Raw genomic sequence first — 25,439 nt, 5'->3', positions numbered from 1 at the left:
ATGTTTGATTTTGTTCCCGTTTGTCTCTTGCTAAATTTCTTATAAATCTTTGTCTCCAGGAAAACGTGAAGAGCGGAAACAGAACTACCGTGTAAACGGACACTTCAAAATAAGAGCATGAATATTAACGTCAAAGTATTAGGACATTTTTAAAAGCCTAACCCAGAGATGTCAAACTTCATTAAACTGAAAGTTTACAAAATAACCTAGTAACAGTTCTACTGAAGAGGATTAGGACCACTGAGGAAAATGATTTTCTTTTAGTGGTCCTTATCTTCTTCCGTAGTTTGACTAAATGTTTCCAAGGTCAGCAACAGTGCTAAGCTAAAAATGAGAAGTTTGTCCTCCACTGCTGGTTTTGGAGCCAGAGGTTAGGTCAGACTTTAAATCTTTTTAATATTTTATGATTTTGTTTTAGTTCTGTAAACTTCTGCAGAGCTGCTGGATCAATGAGACAAAACCTGACCATCAAAAATAAAGTACACTGATGGGTATTTTTCTTGAACCTCCTTAAAAGAACCACAGACAACATACATGAATTTTATGGCCAAACGTTTGCAAAAGGAGAAAACTCAGCAAACTGCTCCTCCGAGTCGTTCACAGAGCGTTCTGCCCTCTCTCTGCCAGAGCCTTTTATTTGGGAAAACAAAAGTCAGGAAAGATAATAAAACAGATGGCAGCTCCATCCAACACTCAGGTCATCCAGCTCTTTCCCTTGAGAGCCATTTCTTCCAAGGGTGGAGGGAACAACCAGTTCACAGGAACACAGATATTCAACACGGCGATCAAAAAGTTTTAGCACATCACATCACTACTGATTAACATTAGACTGAATAATGATCTAAAGTAATAATAAAAATGATAACTCAAAAAATCTCTAACATACACCCTCTGCATAAAAATTATTTCTTTATTTTAATGTCACTAGGAGAATAAAAACATCTTTCAAAGCAAGCAGCTTATTAAAACATTCAGAGTAAAACAAAAAATGAATGTCAGAAAACCAGGAAAAATGTTTACAGAAAAATGATTCAGAAATTCATTAAAAACATTTAGTGACCAGAGCAGGTAGCCACGGTGACCAGAGCAGGTAGCCACAGCGACCAGAGCAGGTAGCCACGGCGACCAGGGCAGGTAGCCACGGAGACCAGAGCAGGTAGCCACGGCGACCAGAGCAGGTAGCCACGGAGACCAGAGCAGGTAGCCACGGCGACCAGGGCAGGTAGCCACAGAGACCAGAGCAGGTAGCCACGGCGACCAGGGCAGGTAGCCACGGCGACCAGAGCAGGTAGCCACGGAGACCAGAGCAGGTAGCCACGGAGACCAGAGCAGGTAGCCACGGCGACCAGGGCAGGTAGCCACGGCGACCAGGGCAGGTAGCCACGGAGACCAGAGCAGGTAGCCACGGAGACCAGGGCAGGTAGCCACGGCGACCAGGGCAGGTAGCCACGGAGACCAGGGCAGGTAGCCACGGCGACCAGAGCAGGTAGCCACGGCGACCAGAGCAGGTAGCCACGGCGACCAGGGCAGGTAGCCACGGCGACCAGGGCAGGTAGCCACGGCGACCAGAGCAGGTAGCCACGGAGACCAGAGCAGGTAGCCACGGAGACCAGAGCAGGTAGCCACGGCGACCAGGGCAGGTAGCCACGGCGACCAGGGCAGGTAGCCACGGCGACCAGAGCAGGTAGCCACGGAGACCAGGGCAGGTAGCCACGGCGACCAGAGCAGGTAGCCACGGAGACCAGAGCAGGTAGCCACGGAGACCAGGGCAGGTAGCCACGGCGACCAGAGCAGGTAGCCACGGAGACCAGAGCAGGTAGCCACGGCGACCAGAGCAGGTAGCCACGGAGACCAGAGCAGGTAGCCACGGAGACCAGGGCAGGTAGCCACGGCGACCAGAGCAGGTAGCCACGGAGACCAGAGCAGGTAGCCACGGCGATCCTGCAGCAGGAGCTGGACGGTCAGAGGAGGTCCCGGCCCCGACACTCCTCCTTCCGGGCCAGTTCCGGGTTCTTGCTCCGGTTGCTCCTCTCCTTGGTTCTGTAGCGGGTTCGGACCTGGAGCAGCTCCTCCTGCAGCTGCAGCTCCTCCTGCGCCGCCACGGCGGCCCGAGCTTCGCTCTCCGTCTCCTCATCCTGCAGGAACAGCCTCTGCAGGTCGGCGCTCAGCTCCTGGGGGTTCTGCTGCCAACGGGTCGCGGCTTTCTGACGGGTCCGGCGGGTCCGGGACCGGATCCTCTGGACCCGGATCCTCTGGACCACGGAGAGCAGGGAGCGGTACAGCTCCTCGCTGGGCCGGTCGCTCCTCAGGACGGTCTTCAGCTTCCCGCCGCTCCTCATCCTGTGGACCAGCTGGTGGACCAGCGTCCCCTGATACAACCTGGACACAAACAGGACCAACCATCAGTTCCGCTCGGTGCTCTGCAGGTTCTGTTGGGTTCCAGAACCGACCCAGGCCCCACAGCTAATCTCTGCGATGTGATGCCTTCACATTTTCCTGTATTTTTTGATTCAACTTCAGAATAAAGTTTAAATCTGGGTCAGAACCAGAGGTGGGTCATAGTGAGCTTTGTGTACTGGAGCCACTTTCTGACAGAAAAGTACTTCCAGTTTTATTTCAGGCAATATTAGTGTGAAGTTCTCCTGCTCTGGGTGGAGAACCAGAACATCTGCTACATTTCCTACTGAGTGGTACCAGAACCAGGGCGTCCTGGTCTCCCTGCATTTCTACCCCCTCTCCTCTGACACAACCTGACTAGTGATCATCCTTCCAACTAACTTCTTGTTTTCCTTCATGTTACCTGTATTCTATTTTCCTCCTGCACTTTTCAGGTTATTTTGGTTCTATGGATTCTGAAGAACCAGCAGGACATTCGTCCAGCCGCTCTGGTTTAAAAGATGAGTGTCTCCGGACCAGTCCGGTCCGCCGCTTCCTGCTATTGGCTCAGAAACAAAAAGCCAAACAGGAACAGAATCCTGATCGGAAACGAAATCTAAATTCTCCTCAGACTCAACAAAACGCTGCAGCCCACATGGAGGAAACTTTCAGAGACTCCTGACGTCCATCAGAACGTCCCTGTGGTTGTCCTGCAGTCCAGACATGATGCTCATCCCGGTGCTGTGGATCTTCCAGGACCTGGAAAGAAGAGGAAACGGGGTTCTGACCTGGAGACGTCCGGTTCTGGCAGAGGGAGATCCAGCAGCTGGTTCAGCCGGATGGCATCCTTCAGACAGGCCTGCCACTGGCTGAAGACATGAGACACGTCCTGGTCCGGGTTCTGGTTCCCTTCTGTTGGCAGGACTGCAACGCAGGCGAAAGCAGAAAAAAACAATTGATCCTGAAGCAAAGAAGGGAACAAATGGACCTGGAAGAGAACCATGCAGGTCAGAGCCACTCCCAGAACCTCCTGATCCAGAACCACCAGACAAAGCTTTGAGACCAAGGAAGACCAGAGATGTTAGACAGAGACCACTGTCCCTCAGTGGCGGACATGTTTGTCCAGATCAGCCATCAGATGTCATGAAATCAATTAGTTTAACTTCCCCCATAGTCCTGACCGACGTTAACCTGCTGCTGTGACCCGGTTCAGACGTGACCCAGCTGCAGTTACCTGTTCTGGACCTCAGCATGTTGCTCATCCCCAGCAGCAGCGCCCTCTGCAGGTCTGGAGGAGGCTGAGCTGTCTGCAGCCAGTAGCAGCTGACGGCTGCTGGGAGCTGCAGCTCAGGCGGCAGGAGGCGCAGAGACTCCTGGGTCACTCCCAGAGCTTCCAGTAGGACGTTCAGACGGTCAGAGAGCGCCACCTGGAGGAAGACCATCAGGACGGGGTTCAGTCCCTGAAAGCTCTGCTGAGGGACACTGGTAGACGAGGACATGAAGACAGGTTTACAGTCTTTGGTTTGAATAAAATCACCTGTGGCAGGGAGTCGAGTCTGAGCCTCTGGCTGGTTCTGGTGAACGTTGGCTCCACTGGGACGGATATCAGGCTGAGACCCGCTCTGTCAAACTCCACTGGAGAGAACTTGTCTTTGCCCAGCAGCAGGCCGTACATCACCTGTCGCAGCGGCCTGGAGGTCTGGTTGGCACTGGGCGGGTACTCACAGTTCAGTCCTCGGTCCACCTGCAGATGAGACCCGGTTAAACGTGGAGCAGTTTCGTGTTCCTGCTGCAGGTCTGAGGTCTAAGCTGCTCTGTTCAGGTCCAGTCGGCTCCCTGAAGGCAACCAGACTTCATTAGAGATCCAGCAGAAAGCTGGACCGAGCCGTTCCGGTCCAGAACCGGGACACCTGGCTAGAATAACAGTAGGAACTAAACTCCTGGATGTTGAAGGGGCGAAGAACTCGTGAACTCGTTTTACGAATTCTGGGGAAACGTCCAGAGGAATGCTGACCTGTTTGTTCCTCTGAGCAGGAGGAAGAGGAGGCTGAAGAGGTTTGCTGGTTTCCTTTACGGTTCGCTCCACAGCCTGCAGGAGGACGAACAGTTAGCTGAGAGTCTGACGCTGCTGCTCCATCCTACTGAGGATGGAGAATGAAGGTCTTGACCAGTCCTCCACTCTTGCACCCCCTGCTGGGTGAAACAATATTTTGTTAATTTTGGGGAATATTTTTTTAGTTTCTAGAAGATCTGGAGGAACACAAAGCTGGACCAAACATTGTGGATCGGTCCAGGTTTGGTTCCAGTGATGGATCCTGAAGCAGCCGATGGAGGTCAGCAGGTCCCGGTGGTGGATCCAACCGACCGGAAGCTTCTGGACAGGTGGATGGGTTCCACAACCCCTCAGGGAGTCTCTACCTTCTTAAACTTCTGGATCAGAACATCCAGGACGTCTCCGCTGATCCGGGCCTCGGCCAGAGGAACCTGCATCCAGACTGGAACCCGATCGCCTCCCTGCAGGAGAGCAGAGCAGAGATCAATAAACCCGACCTGAAATCATCTGAGGCGACCGCCTCAGGACCGTCCTAAAGCCCGTCAGGAGGTCCAAATGGATCCAGTTTTAATAAGAACACAGAACTGAGACTTCTGAAGCTCTGGTCTTCAGGAGGTTTAGGTTCTAGCTGCAGGTGTTCTGGAGAAACGGGTTTTCAGAAATACGGAGTTCATCACCTGCTCCAGTGCTGGGAACTCAGGCGGCGCTCCATGAAGGAAGAAGCGGCTCAGAGCGCTCCGACCCAGCTGGTACTCCTCCATCCCCAGACGCAGGTTCTGGAGGAGCTCCTGCTTGTCCCCGCTCAGGTCCCCCATCAGGCCCAGTGCTTCCTCCAGGACCTCCAGGGGCTCCCGGGACTCCTGGAGCCCCTTCAGCCAGCAGAGCAGCCCCTCCAGGCGGCTGCAGGCCTCTGTGCCGGTACGGGCCTGGATGAACCGAGTCCAGTCGATCCTTCTCAGCTTCACGTAGTCGTTACCCGCCAAGGCGGCGAAGGTCGGCAGGAGCTGGCGCCGGAGTCCGAAGAAGCTGCAGAAGCTGGAGGTGCAGTAGCTCCAGCAGGAGATGGAGCTCTGAGAGCCGCTCTGCCTCACCTCCCGCCAGAGGAAGTGGCTGATGGGCAGAAACCCTGCCGGCAGGTCGAAGACGAAGAAGTCGCTGTCGTTGGACAGAACCGGGCAGCACCATTCTGATGCCAGCGCCGCTATCTCCTGGTCAGCTTCTGCAAAGCACTGGGCCACCGGAACCTGCAGCCGGGCCAGCGTCTGTATGAAGACCACCTGGGCCAGCTTCGGTAGGATGCTGCTCTGCTCACCGCTCTGGCTGGCTTGGTGCTTCCGGTGGATCCGATCCGTGGCTCTCTCCACTGCTGTTTGTGCTTTGAAGTGAGCAGAACCTCCATCCAGAACCACGTAGGGAGTGATGTCACAGGACCTGAGAGCTGCGATGAAAGTCTCAATCACAGTCCTGTAGGCGGCGTACTCCCCACCGTGGTTCTGATCCAGACCTGAAACGAACCACAGAACTATGGCTGTCAGTTAAAATGAACAACAATCAACGTCCCGTAAGTATTTTGCCAACAATATACTAAGTATTTATGGAGTTAAGGGTTTAGTTTGTAAACAGCTTCAAGCTAAATATTTAGCTTGCTTATGACATATTTAGTTGACGTTAATAAATGAATTAATAACATAGTGAACAGAACTTGAAAAGGTAACTGTTTTTCTCTTATGACCCTAATGACTAGTTAAGAAAATGAATTTAAAATATGCTAGTTTTGAAACGTAACATGTCTTGATTGAAACAGCCTAATTATAGGGTTAGGACTCTCTCTCTCTCTCCCTCTCTCTCCCTCTGACTCTCTCTCTCTCTCTCTGTCCCTCTCTCTCTCTCTCTCTCTCTCTCTCTCCCTCTCTCTCCCTCTGACTCTCTCTCTCTCTCTCTCTGACTCTCTCTCTCTCTTCCTCTCTCTCTCTCTGTCTCTCTCTCCCTCTCTCTCTCTCTCTCTCTCTCTCTCTCTTCCTCCCTCTCTCTCTCTCTCTGTCTCTCTCTTCCTCCCTCTCTCTCTGTCTCTGTCTCTCTCTCCCTCTCTCACTCTCTCTCTCTCCCTCTCTCTCCCTCTGACTCTCTCTCTCTCTCTGTCCCTCTCTCTCTCTCTCTCTCTCTCTCTCCCTCCCAGAGGCCTGGGACCTTCAGGTTCTCCTCCAGTATCTTGGCTGTGCCTAGAACTGCACATTTCTGGACTGAGATGTCTGATGTTGTTCCTGGGATCTGTTTGAGCCACTGCTCCAGTTTGGGGGTGACTGCCCCGAGGGCCCCGATGACCACAGGCACCACTGTGGTCTTCACCTTCCAGGCCTTCTCCAGTTCCTCTCTGAGGCCCTGGTATTTCTCCAGTTTCTCCTTTTTCCTGATGTTGTGGTCACTTGGTATTGCTACATCCACCACAACGGCTTTCCTCTGTTCTTTGTCCACCACCACAATGTCCGGTTGGTTCGCCATTACCATCTTGTCTGTCTGGATCTGGGAGTCCCACAGGATCTTAGCTCGGTCATTCTCCACCTCCTCATCCCTCAATCATCTCCTGAGGCTGATACGGTGCAGAACATTTTATTATTCAGCTTCTTGTTGTGCTTTTAGTCAGTTATGAGTTGATTTGCTTGTATCGTCGTATCAGCCAAAATAATATAAATGGTGATTTAAAGAACAAATCATACTGAGAGATTAACAGTAAATACATAAATATTTCCTACTTTAAAAGGTTTGTTAGGGCTTTTATTTTGTTTTATTAAGAAATGTTGACATATTAATTGTTCAGTGGTCATTTAATGCATTATTAATGTCAGACACAGACCTGCAGCCCAGGGGCGGATCTAGATGGGGGCCAACGGGGTACAGAAGAAATTATACTAAATAAATGTATTTTGTTAATATTCAGAGGTGGATTTTTTTTAACCTTCACAATTTTACTTTAACATTGAACAGCCACACTGTTAGCTGCTGTACAGGATCAGACTTTCCATCTGCCTGGATCTCTGGAGACACAAGTGTCTCTTTGGCTCATTTCATATGATAAATGATAAATATTCCTCTGTTCTGATGTTTAATTTTTTTAAGTGTCCCCATGAAAAAGCACTGACTACCCCTCTGGTAAATTTGCTCTAGAACCAGCCTCCAAACCCAACTCCTCTCTTGTATAAATGTTTTAGTCAAACTCTTTACACTACCAGAATTTTCACATAACTTTTATACTTATGGAGCCCTGCCTGAGGACATTGTGATTATTAAATCAGGTGTTATGATCAGTCACTCAGCACTTGAGCAGTTCACCAAATACATTTTACACTTTGCTTAATTAAACATGTTTAAGATATGCTCTGATTGGAGTACAGTTCTGGAGTACTCTATGTATGAATGATTGCTCTCTGGATCACATTTTAAAAACAAAAACATTGCCATAAAATATTAGCTATCACTGCAGCGGACGTCCCACCCCAGAGAGTCGGATGACACGCCGTGGTGGGCGTCCCTTATTTTTGATTTCTGAAAGGTGGCAGCCCTACCTTAACATGAATGCTGTGCAGTTCGGAGTATTTTGGTTCAATTAACACAAAATAAGGCGACACACATACATTTTCTGACAGATAATCAGAAGTGCAGGTGTTTAAGGAGGCTAATCAACCACCGCCAGTGTTCAGAGGATCACTTCCTAATATCACAGAATGGAAATTCAGAAACATAAATCTGCAAGACAGAATGTTAAGTTTGGTGTTTTTCGTGCGTTTTTGTGTTAATTTCTGATGCTCTTGAACGTAATCTGCTCTTCGCTCTGTGGCTGCTGTTTATAGGTTGCCATGGCAACGAGTCTGCGTGTTACGTCGAGCTGACGGTTGATAAAAATAATACAGTCACCCGTTTTTCTACATTTTTGCCTGGACTAATTGCATCACTTGTTCGTAGAACGTGGAAATATTCAGATCAGTCATCAAATGGGATGAAATATTTCATAAAGCATAAAGAACCAAAGTTTGTTAAATTTTAAACCATGGCTCCTACAGCGACAATTAAGTAAAATTCAATTATTGGACAATATAAAAGAGAAATTCGCTTTGTTCTCTCTTGTATCTTTACAGAACTGACAGAAACCAAACTATAGATTTATCAGCAGAGACAATATATATTTTTACATATCCAAATATCAGCCTCATTTTAATAACTTTACTCCCCAAATGCCCCAACCAGACATGAAAAAGGTTTTGTGTCTTTAATATTTGCTATATTAAAGTCACATCATATCGTCTGCTGTGTGTAAGTCAGCAGGACAAAAGGTTTATTCCAGCTGTGGAGTCAGAATCACAAGAAAAATACAAAGTTTGATTCATTTGGTTACGCAGAAGTTACTTATTCTGCTTTTGAAATGTTTAATAACATTTTGATTGTTACAGAATCTCATGTTGTTGATGATTTTAGCACTTGATAAAATCAGACAATAAAAGATAACAATGTGATAATTCTTCACAAAAAATATTACTGAGTTGTGAAACTGTTTTCAAGCATTGAGCAAATATACAGACTGATTCCAGAAACTAGAATGACTGAAAAGTTCCTTTGTCAGCAGTTCCATCACCAAGTGAAAGACATTATATAGATTAATTAGATTACTTCCGTTTTAACATATTTATATTTCATAGTGTGTTTATAGCTGCTAAAAGGTTATATTGCAAAAGTACTATTAATCTGACCAGCCTGATCAGGACACATATCCTAATTTATTGGCATTCACATGTCAGTTTAGCTTTATTGTTAGCACTAAAAAACAAAAGGCCTCCAGTAACTGTGGGTACATCAGGACCTGCTGCTGCAGCAGAGCCTCCGGGTCGGACCTGCTGCAGCAGCAGAGCGTCGGGTCGGACCTGCTGCAGCAGCAGAGCCTCCGGGTCGGACCTGCTGCAGCAGCAGAGCCTCCGGGTCGGACCTGCTGCAGCAGCAGAGCCTCCGGGTCGGACCTGCTGCAGCAGCAGAGCGTCGGGTCGGACCTGCTGCAGCAGCAGAGCCTCCGGGTCGGACCTGCAGCAGCAGCAGAGCCTCCGGGTCGGACCTGCTGCAGCAGCAGAGCCTCCGGGTCGGACCTGCTGCTGCAGCAGAGCCTCCGGGTCGGACCTGCTGCTGCAGCAGAGCCTCCGGGTCGGACCTGCTGCAGCAGCAGAGCCTCCGGGTCGGACCTGCTGCAGCAGCAGAGCGTCGGGTCGGACCTGCTGCAGCAGCAGAGCCTCCGGGTCGGACCTGCTGCTGCAGCAGAAGCTGCATTCACAGAGTAGAGATGCTTTCTGTCCATAAGGCGCTTTCACAAAGCGGGCGGCTCCACTGGAGGACGGCTGCAGCTGGACCGGTACCGGTACCGCTGGTACCGCTCTAAGTTCTGCTCTGAGCTCCAGGATGATCAGTCTGGATGAATCTAAACGCTGATGGACCATCAGATGGATCTGATCTGTGATCAATCCTCCATCAGAGCCAAAGCTCCTCAGGTAGCGGCTCACCTGGATCAGCTGCTGATGGACCTGATCGTCTCCTGATCAGAACCGAACCTGGTGGATCCATCTGCTGATCAGCCTGTTTTCTCTCCAGTCAGAATGAAATGAGCCTCAGATGCTTTCAGACGATGAGTTACATCTTTATGAGACAAACTGAGGAAGTTATTATTCACTCAGAGGGAAGTTTTACCTTCCTTTAGTTTATTTTCTTTATTTTTCAGGTTATTGTCTGAGGATAAATGTGGTTCAGTTTCATCGTTTAAACACTAAAATATTAAAATCATAAAATCATCAGGTTTGATGCTTCCTGGTCTAAATAACTGAATCAGGTTTCAGTGGATTTATGTGAGTTTTGACTCTTTGTAGTTTATTATTGTTCATAGATAAAGTTTGCATGGCTGCTGCACATTTTCACTCCAGAGAAAAAATGGGTGTATATTTACGTAAACTTTGACGCAAAGTTAATTTTATACACGCTAACTTGTGCGTAAAATATGGCACCGCTCATTTTTTGTGCGTTTGCCGCTTCAGACTGTGATGAGTCCGGTTTGGACCAGAGTCCCGCAGTGGGTTTAACTTGCACTTGCTGTTTATTTCTTAATCTGACATAACTGTGTGTTTTACATTTCCACACACACAAATCTAAAGGAGGTGACAACAAACTGCGGACAGCAAGTTAAACTGTACGAAATGCAACAGTAAAACTCTGAAGCTCCGCCCCTTAAAGGGATTTTAAACAGCTTTTTCCGCAATATGAGTTCATGTTTATGCAAATTTGAGCATAATTACTCATCATACATGTCACTGTTTATTACATCCTTATTGTTTATGTGTCAATAAAGATGGTTATTTTATTTGAACGGTCATTTTATTGATATTTATATTAAAGTAAAAGCTTGTTTCCTCTGGGCTGAGAACTTCCTGCTCCACAGAAACTGAATTCTCATAACCGCTGAGATGTTCCTGACATTCACCTCCGGACTGACTTTATAACCCACTTCATGACCTGCTGCGTCATCTGCTGGTCAACAGGAAGCCGTCCACCTGCTGACCGAGCCTCACCTGAGCTGAAGTACAGCTGGTAGTTGAGGCTGCAGCCGTCGACCAGCAGGCGGCTCCGGCCGAACCGAACCTCCCGGTAAATGTTCCGGTGTTTGTCCAGGAAGGAGGCCAAACCCTGGACGCCCATCTTCGGTCTGAGCTTCGGGCCTGAACGGCTTTGCTCGTCGTTTCCTTAACTTTCACATCGATGACGTCACGGCAGGTTCAGACCTGCAGCTGCTGGTTCTGACAGGATGATGATCGATTAATCATGTGATTAACGGCTGCATGTCGCCATGATGGGTCTATAGAGCATTCAGAACCCAATCATGTGTCATGAGGAGGGGGGAGGTTGAGGAGTGACGCAGAGACCCAGGTAAGAGGAAGATGATGGTGATTTATTGATGTATTCAACAGCGGAGGCACAAAGAAACTGGTAACACGACGAGGATCCGACAGGAGACAAAGACAACAGGTGGATCAGGGAATGAGACACAGCTGGAGGACAGGCCTGGACACACGGATCATGACATCATGACCTACAAAATTTGACTTTTTGACAAAAAATACCTGCAACAAAAAAACTTTATTGTTGAAGTGAAAATTGATTTCTACTAAATAGTGACAATTAAATAAAAACATTTAACATAAATAAGTGTTTACCCTGGCTGCCGTCTCAGCAGGGAGTCACTGCTAAATTCTTCCAGCTCTCTCAGGTTGGTGGAGATCAGCTGTGAACATGTCTGGACTTTGATTAGGCCGCTGCAAAACTTCAAATAGAATGGCATGCTCCTATAATAATGTCAATCAAATTTTATTTGTATAGCACATTTCAGCAGCAAAGCATTTCAAGGTGCTTTACATGATTAAACAAAATAAAAACAGTGTGTGACATTGAATAAACAGTAAGAAAGAGAGAGTTTGGAAAAAGAAAAAAAAGAAAAGATTTTTTTTTAAAGATAAAAACAAACTTTTGTTACGGAATTTAAGCGCCTGTCGTCGCCGGACTCCGCCGTCCGTTTAACACGGGTATTATCCGGGTATTATCCAGGTATTATCCGGGTATTATCCAGGTATTATCCGGGTATTATCCGGGTATTATCCAGGTATTATCCAGGTATTATCCAGGTATTATCCGGGTATTATCCAGGTATTATCCAGGTATTATCCAGGTATTATCCGGGTATTATCCGGGTATTATCCGGGTATTATCCGGGTATTATCCAGGTATTATCCAGGTATTATCCGGGTATTATCCGGGTATTATCCGGGTATTATCCAGGTATTATCCAGGTATTATCCGGGTATTATCCAGGTATTATCCGGGTATTATCCGGGTATTATCCGGGTATTATCCGGGTATTATCCAGGTATTATCCAGGTATTATCCGGGTATTATCCGGGTATTATCCGGGTATTATCCAGGTATTATCCGGGTATTATCCGGGTATTATCCGGGTATTATCCGGGTATTATCCGGGTATTATCCGGGTATTATCCGGGTATTATCCGGGTATTATCCGGGTATTATCCAGGTATTATCCGGGTATTATCCGGGTATTATCCGGGTATTATCCGGGTATTATCCGGGTATTATCCGGGTATTATCCAGGTATTATCCGGGTATTATCCGGGTATTATCCGGGTATTATCCGGGTATTATCCGGGTATTATCCAGGTCCCGTCGCCTGACAGGACAAGGTCTCCATCCTTGCAGCACCAGGCTCCGTAAAAAAACAAGTAAAAAAGCAAATTTTTATTCAAAGTCAAATGCAGGTTGCATCAAAATAAACAATCCTGAGTCACTGAATCCAAACCTCCTGAGCCCGGTTCTGATGTCTGTTAGGTCAGACAGATATGAGTTTTAATACGAGTAAAATAATGTCTTTAAGTTACATGCAGCTTTAAGTTCACTGTCTGCTTTCACCTGAGGCCCGGTCCCTCTGCGTCATGGTGAAGGTTAAAGGTCGTAGACCAGTGGTTCTTAACCCCAGGGGTTCGGCGGAGCCTCTGCCGTGGAGGTAAAGACACACCTGTGTAAAGTCGTGATGACGCCCCGCTTCGCCGTCACTTGCTGCAGAGGATCACGTTACATTGCTGAGCCAATCAGAGCTGCGGACGAGCCCTGATTGGAGGAGCTTCACTCAGCAGGGATTTGAACTTGTGTCTTTAATTACTAAAGCAAAACTCACCGTTTTTACCGAATTCTGTAGTTTTCGGTGTACTAATAAATCTGCTCCTTAGTCGCATCTTTTCGGGGTTGATACTGCCTCTAGTGGCGTGGGGGTGGTAACACAACTAATATAAGTACATTACTAAATCAGAATACCGCAAAGTCTTTATTATTTATTATTAATTTTTCATTCTATTAAGAATGTAGAGCTGGACTTCCGGTTATGGCGGCCAGGTGAAAGGACGTGTTTCCACCGCTCTGCTGTTCTTGTCAAAGAATTTACCAAAATACCTTCCCTTTCACAACGAACTAAACGGCCAGTGAGCGCGGGTGATCGGAATAATGCCTAAAGCAGCAAAAACATCCCAGGAAGTAAGTGAAAAAGCAAAACAACATAAACTGACGGATTATCATGCTCGTGGCGAAGTGCTGAAAGCTAATGCTAGCTCATGCTCGGCTCCAATGGCCGCCGCAGACAAAGAAGAGAACCCGAAATCTCAAAGTAGCAAGGTGGATGAAATACTGTCGGTAGTCAACTCAATCCAAAAGGACTTCTCCTCTAGATTTGACGAAGTTCTGGACTCCATCGACAGTGTACGCAAAGAGATAAATGACTGTGCTCAGCGAATTACAGAAACCGAAGCACGCATCTCTGATGCGGAGAATGAGATAGAAACGCTACGAGCTAAGGTGGGTACGCTGGAGACCAGGAAGAAAGATCTGGAAGATAAAGTTATGGATCTGGAGTCCAGATCGAGACAAAACAACCTGAGGCTGGTCAACCTGCCGGAGGGAGCTGAAGGACAAAATCCATGTGAGTTCCTGGAAAAGTGGCTGCCAGAGGCCCTTGGTGTCGGAGCAGTGACCGTGGAAAGAGCCCATCGAATTGGACCCCGGAGGGACAGCACTGCAACGCCACGCACATTAATAATGAGATTTCTCAGCAACAAGGATAAACAGCTTATTGCTCTCGCATCAAGGGCTAATACTGACATTCGCTACCAGAATCAGCAAGTCCGGTTCTACCCAGACACCGCGGCGGGACTGCTCCAGCTTCGGAAGCAGTTTGACCCGATACGAACGGAGCTACGCAAACTGGGATTGCGCCACGGGGTGGCTCATCCAGCCAAGCTGCTGGTAACTTATCAGGACCGAACCCATGTTTTTAAAACAGCGGAGGCTGCACGCGAGTTTCTAAAGAAGCTCAAGAAGAAAGCCGACGGGGAGGTAACAAAGGGCTGAATACCCATTTGGTTATTAAATTAACTATTTGTGACTCGTTTGACCTTGCTGTAGCCTATATCGGTCAGTTGTTCTGATGGTGGAACAGTAGTGGACTATTATGAATACATATAGCTCTGCTTAGGCATGGCAAGAGTAGGCGTGCACATGCCGGTTTATTTGCTTTTTCACAAGTTTAAACCCGTGTGCAAACATGTGGAAGGTTAAATTGTTATATATAGTGAACAGCAGCGGTGGTAAAAACTTTTGTTTTGGTTATTGAGTGGTTAGACTGCTCCTCACTGCGTGTGGATCGGTCACACGCGATAACGGGAGGTGTACAGAGGGGGGAGGGAGACCCATGGTGGTCGGTCGAGGTGCGGTTGTTCAGGTTTAGGGGATATGCTTTGAGTTTTGTTCTGGTGTTTAAGCTTCTCAGATGTTCATGTTCTTATGGGGAAAACTTTGTTTTTTCTTATCCATTTCTGGTAATCAGATTAGTCTTACATGTCGAAAGTTTTAAATCTTAAAATGATTACATGGAACTGCAGGGGGCTACAACGCTTAAAGAAGGTCAAACAAGTTATTAATAGACTGCAAGATTTGGATTCCAGAATAGTATTTCTACAGGAGACGCATCTTATGGAAGAGGATGAGGGGCCGGTCAGGAGGAGGTGGCGGGGTAGTGTATTCGCTTCTGCATTTTCTTCTAGAGCAAGAGGAGTTATGACTCTTGTCCATGAATCTGTCCCATTTCTAGTAAACAATGTTATCAAAGATAAGAAGGGTAGATATTTGATAGTCCAGGGCTCCTTACTATTGGAAAAAATTAACCTGGTCAATGTATACGGTCCTAACACAAATGATTCAGGGTTTTTTCAGGACTTGTTCCTCTTACTTTCATCGATACAGGGGCGCTTTGTGATCGGAGGGGATTTTAATTGCACCCTTATTCCAGAAATGGATAGATCCACTAGGTCAGATCTGACACATAGTAATTGCAGAACAACTATACAGATGTTTATGAAAGCTCTTAGACTGGTAGACATTTTTAGGGAACTCCATCAACAAACTAGAGCCTACTCATGTTATTCAGCAACATTTCAGACCTACTCCCGAATAGATTATTTTTTAATTTCATCAGAGCTAATATCCAAAATTCAAAACTGTATGTATGATAGCATAGTGATCTCAGATCACGCGCCATGCTGTCTGAGCTATTGTGATGAGAACCTCACAAGAGACCCCCCTAGATGGCGTTTTCAACACAAATGGCTGCAGGATGGGGATTTTGTTAAATATATTGGGCTACAAATTGATGAGTTCTTTCAGTTGAACACAAATCAAACAACAGCAAGCACCAGATGGGAAGCCTTTAAAGCATTTATTAGAGGTCATATCATTAGCTATACAGGCAATAAGGCCAAGGAAGCCAAGACTAAAAGGCAGCTTCTAGAAAATAAAATAAAGGACACTCAAGAGAGGGTTTTTCAAACAAATGATATAGAGTTGAAAAAACAACTGCTGATCCTCAGAACAGAGTATGACAAAATGTCCAGTTTCAGAGCTGCATCCAGTCTCTTAAGATTGAAACAAAACTTTTATGAACAGGGAGACAAAGCTGGAAAACTTCTAGCTTGGCAGATTAAACAGCTTGAAGCAACAGCCTCCATCACATCAATTGAATCACAGGGTAAAACACTAATAGATCCAAGGGATATTAATAACGCTTTTAAAGATTATTATCAGAAATTATATGAAACTCATGGAAACATAGACCAAATGATATTAGATACGTTTTTGAGTGGGCTACATATCCCTGTTATTGCAGATGACTGCAGAGTAGACTTAAATATAGAAATAAATAAAGAGGAAGTGGCACAGGCCATTGATGGAATGAGATCTGGTAAACAAGCAGGACCTGATGGTATACCCGTCGACCTTTATAAAAAATTTAAGGATAAATTGCTCTCTCCCCTTCTAGATATGTTTATGGAGTCATTTAAAAAAGGCACCCTGCCTCCCTCTTTGAATCAGGCTCTAATTATTCTGCTGCCAAAACCAGGTAAGCCCCCAAATAAATGTGAAAACATGAGACCCATCAGTTTACTAAACTCTGATCTCAAAATCATTTGTAAAATACTGGCAATACGGTTGCAAAGAGTTCTACCAGGCATAATAAATAAAGATCAAAATGGATTTATAGCTGGGAGGCAAGGATACCACAATATTCGAAGAGTCCTGAATATTATTTGGTCTAAAAAGAACGCTAACGATACAGCTCTTCTTACATTGGACGCGGAGAAGGCTTTTGATAGGATCGAGTGGCCCTATCTTTTTAACATATTGGAAAGGTTTAATTGTGGAAGTAACTTTACCAAATGGGTTAAAATATTATATAATAATCCAACTGCAGAAATAGTATCAAACAAAATATTTTCAAGGGCAATTCAAATCAGGAAAGGTTGTCGTCAGGGATGCCCTCTCTCTCCCTTATTGTTCACCCTGGCAATTGAGCCTTTGGCATCAGCTATTCGCCTCCATCCACAAATCTCCGGGATAACAATGGGCCCCACAGAGCATAAAATCTCTCTATTCGCTGACGATGTTATTTTATTTCTATCAGATCTGAAAAAGTCAATTCCGGTTGTGATGGAAGTGATCCTGGAATTTGGAAGAATCTCAGGTTACAAAGTAAACAATACAAAATCTTCTATTCTGGTACTAAATGTAGATGAAAGGACTAATCCCACCAGTGAAGTTGAGCAATTTAGAGTAGTGGAACATTTTGAATATTTGGGTGTTCAGATTTTCCCAGCACTACAGCAGGTGGTCAAATCCAATTACGAGCACCTAATGAAAACAATAACTGCCTCAATTAGCAACTGGACATCCCTGCCTATATCTGTTTTGGGAAGAATTAATGTCCTGAAAATGAGTATACTACCAAAGCTATTGTACCTCTTTCAAAGTATTCCCCTTCCGCCGCCTCCTGAATTATTCACTTGGCTGAAAAAAACTATTTTAGGCTTTATCTGGAACAATGGAAGGCCTAGGCTACGCCTCTCTTTGCTTTATTTACCATTTGATAGAGGGGGGTTAAAATGCCCCAACTTCAAACTTTACTATTGGGCCACACAACTAAGAACTATCATGTTCTATTTCTCAGATAAAGACAATCCCCACTGGGTAGAAATGGAGTCCCATGACTTAAGTTTGGCTCTTCCACTATTTATGTACTCCGACTCTTTAAAGAAGTTACAGAAACATGCTACAAATCCCATTCTGAAAAGTATGATTAAAATTTGGCAAGATGTTAGAAAATACCTCGCGGAGCCAAACAGCATGTCCCAATTTAGTCCAATTTGGGGTAATCAGCTGTTTGCTCCAGGCAGGGCAGATGGAACATTTAGGATCTGGGCGTCGCAAGGCTTAAAAAGTATTGGCGATCTTTACTCACCAAATTCTGACACATTTTTGTCATTTGGTGTTCTACAAACCAAATTCAAGCTAGATAAAAAGCATTATTTTAAATTCCTTCAGCTAAGAAGCTTTGTTAAAGCAAATTGCAGTGATCTTAACAAGCCTCCCCTTACACTACTTGAAAAATTAATGATTCGGAATAGATCAAAAAAGGGCATAATTTCAGATTTTTACAATGTGCTGATCTCTAATTCGTTAGAGAACTCAAATAATAAGCTTATAAACTGGAATTTGGACTTATCAGCAAATATCAGTGAACAGGATTGGGAAAGGGTTTGCATTAAAACTCACACAATGTCCATAAACAGTCGTCTCAGAATTCTACAATTTAAATGGCTAATGTGTGTTTATGTTACGCCCGTGCATTTAAATAAATACAACAACAACATCCCAGATTCTTGCGTAAAGTGCAATTCTAAAGGGACTCTAATACACTGTATATGGGAATGCAGACAAATTAATGCATTTTGGGCAGAGGTGAAGGATACAATTGAAAAAATCATCCTAAAGCAAATTCCACTGGATCCTAAATTACTCCTGTTGGCTTTATACCCTGAGAAGCATAACTTTAGTAAAGTAGAATGTACTTTTATTGATATAAGCTCATTAATTGCAAAAAAATGTATTGCTTTATCTTGGAAAAATGTCACCAGACCTAGTGCCTCACAGTGGTTAAAGGAGATGGCATCTAATTTGCCACTAGAAAGAATAACATATATTAGGAAATCCAAACAGCATCTTTTTGAGAGGATTTGGGGGCCTTTCATTAGTTTTATTAAGAACTTAGACTTGTCAGAGGGACTGTTTGAGTTTTGATTTTACGGAACCTGCAGTGTACCATGCTGTATAGATGTGTACATTTACATGTAACCAGTTTGTAATCTGCTTGAATACCCCTGTCTTTGAGAAGCTGTTTCTTGTTTTGTTCTTGTTTTGTTCTTGTTTGTTTTGTTTTTTTCCCAGTCATGTAATAACCACAGAGAAACCATGTTCAAATAGGTACATGATTTGTATTTTCAAAATTTCAATAAAAATATTTTGGAAAAAAAAAAAAAAAGAATGTAGAGCTAATTAAATGATCTTAAAGTGGTTCCAGTTTCACTCGATGGCCAACCTGCTGAAACTGTGGCAGATTTTAAATACCTTGGCTCAGGGCCGTGCAGAGACCACTAAGGGGCAGGTGCTCAAAAGAAAAAAAGGGCACATCTTACTGCATTCTAGGACAGAATATTAACGAACAATGATAAATAAACAATTCATCATTGTTTATTAAGCTTTCAGAGTTTAATAAACAATGATAAATTACAAAATTGTGAAATATACAATCAAAGCTAAGGTAAATATTTATACAGAGCATACACCTATGCATATGTAAGATATTTTATTAGTAATTTCTTTCTGCAGGTCTATTTTGTTATAAGAGTATTGCGATATTCAAACCTGCAATTTAGCAAGATATGTAAATGAGAGCTGGTGGTTTAGCTCTGATTTACATATTCTGTCTTTACAGAATTACACTATTAAAGATATAAACAAGGCCCAATGCAGCCTTTTAGTGACTGTAATCTATAAAACAGAGCTGCCTGGTTGCTGCAGTGGAGATGAAGATGGTCCATTCAGGAAAGCAGAGCTGCATCAAACTTTAAGGTGGAAATGCAGAAAAAAAAAAAGCAAAAATTGAATTGTTAATGCATGTCACTGTGGGAAAAGCCTGCTGAGTTTTGCTTTAAACTTTTCAAACATTTAAATCACACATTTGTCTCATGAAGTGAATCTTTTTTGCAAAACAAACTTATTTGTGCATGTCAGAAATCTTTTCTTGATATTCTAAGTTTTTGTTTGACTCAAAGTTTTGCTTGTGATTCTCACATGACGTCATGGGCAGGAGCCAAAATCACAACAAGATTTCTGATGTGTGCAAATAAAAGTTTATGTTTGGTAAATAACTTTTTAAGTTCACAAGACAAAAATTAGTTATTTAATTAAAAAAAAGTTTTTTACACAAAATAATTTGTTTTTTAAAAAGAAATCATTACAATTCCAAAAGTTTCGATTACAATTTTATTTTACTTTGAGGTTAGTTTATTTTTTCCCATTGAATAATTGGGGAAAAAATTTAACTTCATACTCTGCGAACCAGAACCTAAACTTAAAGTCTGGTTGAGTTTTTTCCCCTTCATCAATGACATACATTTTATCTATCATGGTAATTCAGGGTGAGTTATTTTTAATTCTAAATGAATATCCTTGTTGGACTTTTATTTAAGTGCTATTCTCTTTCAAGACACATTTACCTAACGCCAGAATAAATGCAATGTACATTATGCAGCAAATGAAATTAGAAGATCCAACATATATTCATTACGGAGATGATACGTTTTGGACGGGCGATGTGCCTCGTACACAGGGAAGAAGCTTTTTATTTATCTAGCTTTGCAAACAAAGTCGCTAGCTAGCAGCTAGCTAATAGCACAACAGCCTAATGTCTGTATGATAAAAATCCTGAATGATAGATCAGAACAGTTTCTCCTCACCTGGCTGTCTCCTCCCCTCAGTAGTTCTTCAGAGAAAGGCAGACAGAGGCCTGTCAGTGTCTGTTGCATTTCATTACCTCTCTGCTTAAACCGCTGAAGCAGAAACGAGACTTCAACGTTTTCTGTCATCTGACAAGCAGCAGGTCTGCTCCACTTTATTCACCAAAACGTTTTAATTCACCAAAAACTGATCTGTGATCTGGATCGTTCAGCTCCAGTTAGCCGCCTTATCTCACTGCGCGAGAGGCAACTGGGTCACGGGCAAAAGGTCAAAGGTAACAAGGTGACCGGAGGGCTTATTATGTTGTACAAAAAAATAAAATAAAATAAAATAATTTTAGTACATGTTATTATGTGTCAGAAGAGGGCTTAGGAAATAATAATACCAAAAAAACAACAACAAAAAAAAAAGACCAAAAGGGCACTTTGGGGCAAGGAGCAAAAAAAGGGCAGGTGCTCAAGCCCCCCCAGGCCCCCCCCCCCTCTGCACGTGCCTGCCTTGGCTCGTTCCTGGACAGTCAGCTCAACTTTGCTGAAAACACTGACTATATCTTTAAGGTAACGGTTCTCAGAGACTCTACCTTTTAAGAAGACCCAGTGATCCCAATGTCTTGAATTTGGGGGGGAAAAATCATATTTTATTTATCGCTACAGAAGGGTTCAGTGAACGCGCATATGAAACTGGTGGGTTCGGTACCTAAAAAAGGTTAAGAACCACTGACTTAGTGTGTCCCGCATTTTAAGGACTTCGGCGAAGTGTATTACCCACAATTCGTTGCTGCATGTGACGTTTTGAGTTCAAAGGAGGATTTATTGCAATGTTTTGTTTTTTCCGTCTTGATAGAAAATTAAAAGAAAATATCATGACAAGGCACATTAGTAATCAGAAGTTTGATATGATAAACTGACCAGAAAGAGAAGAAATAAAGTCACAAGCTGACTGAGGAAAGTAAAATAAAATGTCACAAATTAAAGATAAATTTCAAATCTTAAATTAAGATATTAACATGTTAGAATAAAGATTGTAAATAATAATAAAATTATTTCACTTTTAAAGTGGAGGTGATTTTTAGAAAGCAGTATTTGAGAATAAAACTTGGGATTAAATATATCAATGTAGCTCTTCGTTCCTGTTAGAAGATCAAATTTTATTATATTAAAACTAAAGATGGAATAGATTTATTGTACAACATCCACTTTTGAAAACTTTCTAAAAACTTTAATGAAGTCTCAATTTATCATGATTTTTAAACAAATGTTTTCTTCAGACCAGAGGAGCAAACTGATGAATTTATTGTTACATTTTTGGTTCATAAAGTCACAACATTCATAGTTTGTTTTAAAAAGGACATTTTAGTTCCATTAATCTTTTGATTTTTCAAATGTAGCATCAGACATTTTTATTATTTTTTATATATATGCCGTATGTTTGTCCTTAACCTGATCTTTGTTATTAGCTCCACTTTATACCAAACTAACTTTTAGCTGCATAAAACAGATGGTTTTATGGGTAAAAATACTGTCTCTATTAGTCAAATGGCAGGCTGATAAATTAAATATTAATGTATTTTAATGTGTAATATCTTGGAAATATGGCAAAGTTCACAGAGCGAGCCGTCTGTCGCAAAAAAATAGAATAATATCAGTTTTCAAAAGTAAAGTACTGAAATAATTTTTGTTCTGATGAACATGTGGGATTATATTGAATTTTCTGTATTCAACAAGTCATAACAGAACAAATATAATAATAATAATAAAAATACAAAAATTACCACCAACATCCTGGCAGAAGTAATAAATAAGTTTATATCAGAGCTGCTTTTTCTTTTTGCATCTGGAACACGTTAAAAGCGAATTACCAAATTTGCTTTATTCCCTGTCATGTTACGTTCAGTTATTTCTCCCTTTTTCATCCTCACTGCAGCTGGAGCTGGACTGGAGTTCTGTTTGGCTTTAGTGGCTTCCTGGATGGAGACGTCGACTGAGCTAACGCGGCTAACAACGCAACATTTTCTCTCTCCCATTATAAACTTTGCTTTTCTTCAACATGGAAAATATTCCTACATTAGTCTCTCTGTTTATTATTTTGACATCAATGCTGACCTGGTGGCCAGTTGATCCTCTTAACCACTGAATGTATCAGAACCACCTGGACTGAGCTGGTTTCGTCAGAGGGAGCCAAGACTTCTCCATAAAATGACTTCCAGTATTTTAAGATGTTCTTCTGGTAAAATTGCATCTTTATGATGCTAATATGACTGCATTCTCATAATTAAAAATACTTGTAACCTGGCCATAACACTCCTTTATACAACTCACAAGAGGAATGACAGAAATAAAGCCACTTTGTGAAAGTATTTTCTGTATTTTGTTTTAGAAAAGATGAAATATTACTTGAAAGCGTTTAATTTTAATATCTCGCTTGAAGGCCGAATTACATGCAAATACTTCACATAATGTTACAACTGAGATAAGGGAAAAAGGTTTGTAAAATGTAGAGTATTACAAAAGAGATTACATTTTATTGTAAGTCCAAACAGTATAACAAAATGAACACTGAATATATATAATACACTTCCCAGCAGTTACTTGGATGCTAAACTTGTTTGTCTTTACTGGTGATGAAAACTCGTCCATCTGGAGGAGAGAGGAAGAGGAGAGAGGAAGAGGAGAGAGGAAGAGGAGAGAGGAAGAGGAGAGAGGAAGAGCAGCTCAGCCCAGTCCAGGATCACTGCAGTGTCAGGGTAGCTGCTTAAAGTCTGCAGGTAGATTTTTGCCTATCTGGTCCTCCGGTTTTCAGATCCTACTTGTAAATAAAACGTTGGTCAATGTTGTGATGATCCAGCTGACTGTGGACTGATGGTCACTGTACTGGTCAGCGAGGTGCAGTGCTTGGATCCAAGGGAAAGGCAATTTAACAACAGGAAGGTCTCAAGGGGTCGGTGGAGTGGAGTTGATACGAGTTCCTCTCTGTCCTGGGTGAACATCATGGAGAGTCTCAATCATGGCTCAGAAACGCATCAAGAAGCTTTATGACGCAAACCTGAAAAACAAAAATAAAAAAAATACGAGTAAGTGATGATATTTACCTAGACAACATAATCAAAACCCAATAAGCCCAAAAGTCTTTTAAGAGATTTAATTGAAAATAAACTGACGATATCTCAGGAAGTTAAATGTTCAAGTGAAACAGTTAAAATATCACAATAAGAGAAACTGCAAAAAAATATTGCAGAGGTTTAACACTGAAGTTACTGAGTAAAAGTGAAATATTTAGTAAGTAGAAAATGCATGTTAAAATCTGAATACTTTTTAGAATGTAGCTCAAATCAATTTAAACCACCAGCAGACAGTACAGTACGCCGATTATCTGTACTAAAAATAATGCAAAAAATGTAACATAGAAGAAGAGGCATTATTTTTAAAACCAATAAATAAACTGACTTGGAGAAATATATTTAGCCAAACACACCCGGCCCCTAGAAGCAACACTTCCTTCCCTACCTGACCTTCTCTGACTCAACACTTGCTGGTCTCTCCATCCTCATGCTCTGATCGTCTCTAGCAGCTGGAGGAATCAGTAAGACCTACAAGCCTGTCCTGCTTCAGCTGCACTCTGCTGGTCATACTAGGATGGGGAGTTAGGAGAACACAATTTAATTTAATATCATAACACAGCAAAAGGCATATTACATCTAATTCGGAATAAAACTAAGTACAAGACACACACACACCAAATAATAATAAACAGAAATTATGTGAATATCCTCCTTCGGCCTGTGACCTACCAGCTTAGTTTTACATTTTAATCTGGAAGAAAATATATATTTAAGAGTTACATTGCCTCCCCTCATCGACAGCACTGATTATGTGCTTGGTAAATAAATCATCTGCACAGTCACTTGACGTGTGGTGCAGATTAACGTGGACCTGATAACATTGGAGCAACGATCTGCTGTTTTCCCACTTTAGCTTCAATGCTAGTTAAAACACACATACACACACACACACACACACACACACACACACACACACACACACACACACACACACACACACGGAGGATTACACAACAGTTTTTAACACATATTTCCTCCAGATATATTTGGTATTTTCCACGCTTAATGCCACTCGACAGAGGTGCGCTGGTTAATGAATTCAACATAAAGACAGGCGAATATTACACAAGCCTAGTTTATGAACTTTACCTAGTGCTAACATTAGCTAGCACAATATGCTACCGGGGACCGCGGCAGACAAAATATGTGACTGTCGTCATAAGTTGAGTAAGATTTCTTCTTTGAAACAGGGTGGACACTTTAGAAGCTGCTAAACGGTGTAGTTTTGTGAAGATTACTTACCATCACATTCTGTGTCCCGTCACCGAAGCCCTGCAGTTCGGGACGGAGTTCTGAGATCTCAGGGAGTCATCCGCTTTAGTCAGCGCTAACCAATCGGAACACGTCTTACATCGCTCGTCCTTAAGCCCCGCCCAGAATGTTAATGTAAGCTTCGCCAAAGCAAATAAAGTTGTATAAGCAAGAAAACTAATTCAACAACAAAAAAGTTTCAACCAAAAAGAAAAAAAAAGTAAAAAAAAAAATAAAAAAAAAACAGTGATTTTTGCTTTGACATGATTTTTTTTTTTTTGATTGAATACTACTTTTTTTGTTTAACTTTTTTTTTAATTGAATAATTGTGAAACAAATCTAACTCCATATCGGAGTCTCTATTACATTTTCTCCAGAAAAAGTTTTATTTTTTTCTCAGATTTCGGTGAACGAAGTTCAGCAGAATACAGAAGCAGCAGCACTACGTACTTTTTACCAACAGAGGGCGCCGTGATGCCGCCTCTCAACCGTCCAACTATTCTAATCTTTCAGTGATGCCTCACTCCGACTGCTAAATGAAATGCAGAAAAACAGATCTATTAAAATTTCCAAAACGAAACATATTAGACCAGGGGTGTTCAAAGTCGGTCCTCGAGGGCCGGCATCCTGCATGTTTTAGGTTTCTCCCTGGTTTAACGC

The 25,439-nt window shown here is 43.2% G+C and overlaps 1 protein-coding gene and 2 long non-coding RNA genes across 3 annotated transcripts; 1 reads left to right on the top strand and 2 right to left on the bottom strand.

The window, feature by feature from the left end:
- Positions 1–535: 535 nt before the first annotated feature.
- Positions 536–11,251, bottom strand: aste1a (asteroid structure-specific endonuclease 1a). Its single transcript, XM_088014181.1, has 8 exons — positions 11,020–11,251; positions 5,107–5,933; positions 4,795–4,890; positions 4,391–4,465; positions 3,914–4,120; positions 3,611–3,803; positions 3,165–3,300; positions 536–2,379 (listed from the first exon to the last, which is right to left on the bottom strand). The coding sequence occupies exons 1-8, from the start codon at positions 11,144–11,146 to the stop codon at positions 1,962–1,964; spliced, it is 2,079 nt and encodes a 692-aa protein (XP_087870307.1). The 5' UTR covers positions 11,147–11,251; the 3' UTR covers positions 536–1,961.
- LOC148154929 (uncharacterized) lies at positions 11,252–22,766 on the top strand. Its single transcript, XR_015765703.1, has 2 exons — positions 11,252–11,374; positions 22,334–22,766. It is a non-coding gene; the product is annotated as an uncharacterized LOC148154929 (long non-coding RNA).
- Positions 21,687–25,402, bottom strand: LOC148154928 (uncharacterized). Its single transcript, XR_015765702.1, has 3 exons — positions 24,771–25,402; positions 23,914–24,037; positions 21,687–23,452 (listed from the first exon to the last, which is right to left on the bottom strand). It is a non-coding gene; the product is annotated as an uncharacterized LOC148154928 (long non-coding RNA).
- Between the last annotated feature and the right edge of the window lie 37 nt (positions 25,403–25,439).

Source organism: Poecilia mexicana, unplaced genomic scaffold (genome assembly GCF_051168715.1).
Source record: "Poecilia mexicana isolate PSO_F unplaced genomic scaffold, ASM5116871v1 scaffold_16, whole genome shotgun sequence".
Lineage (NCBI taxonomy): Eukaryota > Metazoa > Chordata > Actinopteri > Cyprinodontiformes > Poeciliidae > Poecilia > Poecilia mexicana.
This window is presented reverse-complemented; position numbering and strand designations above follow the sequence as displayed.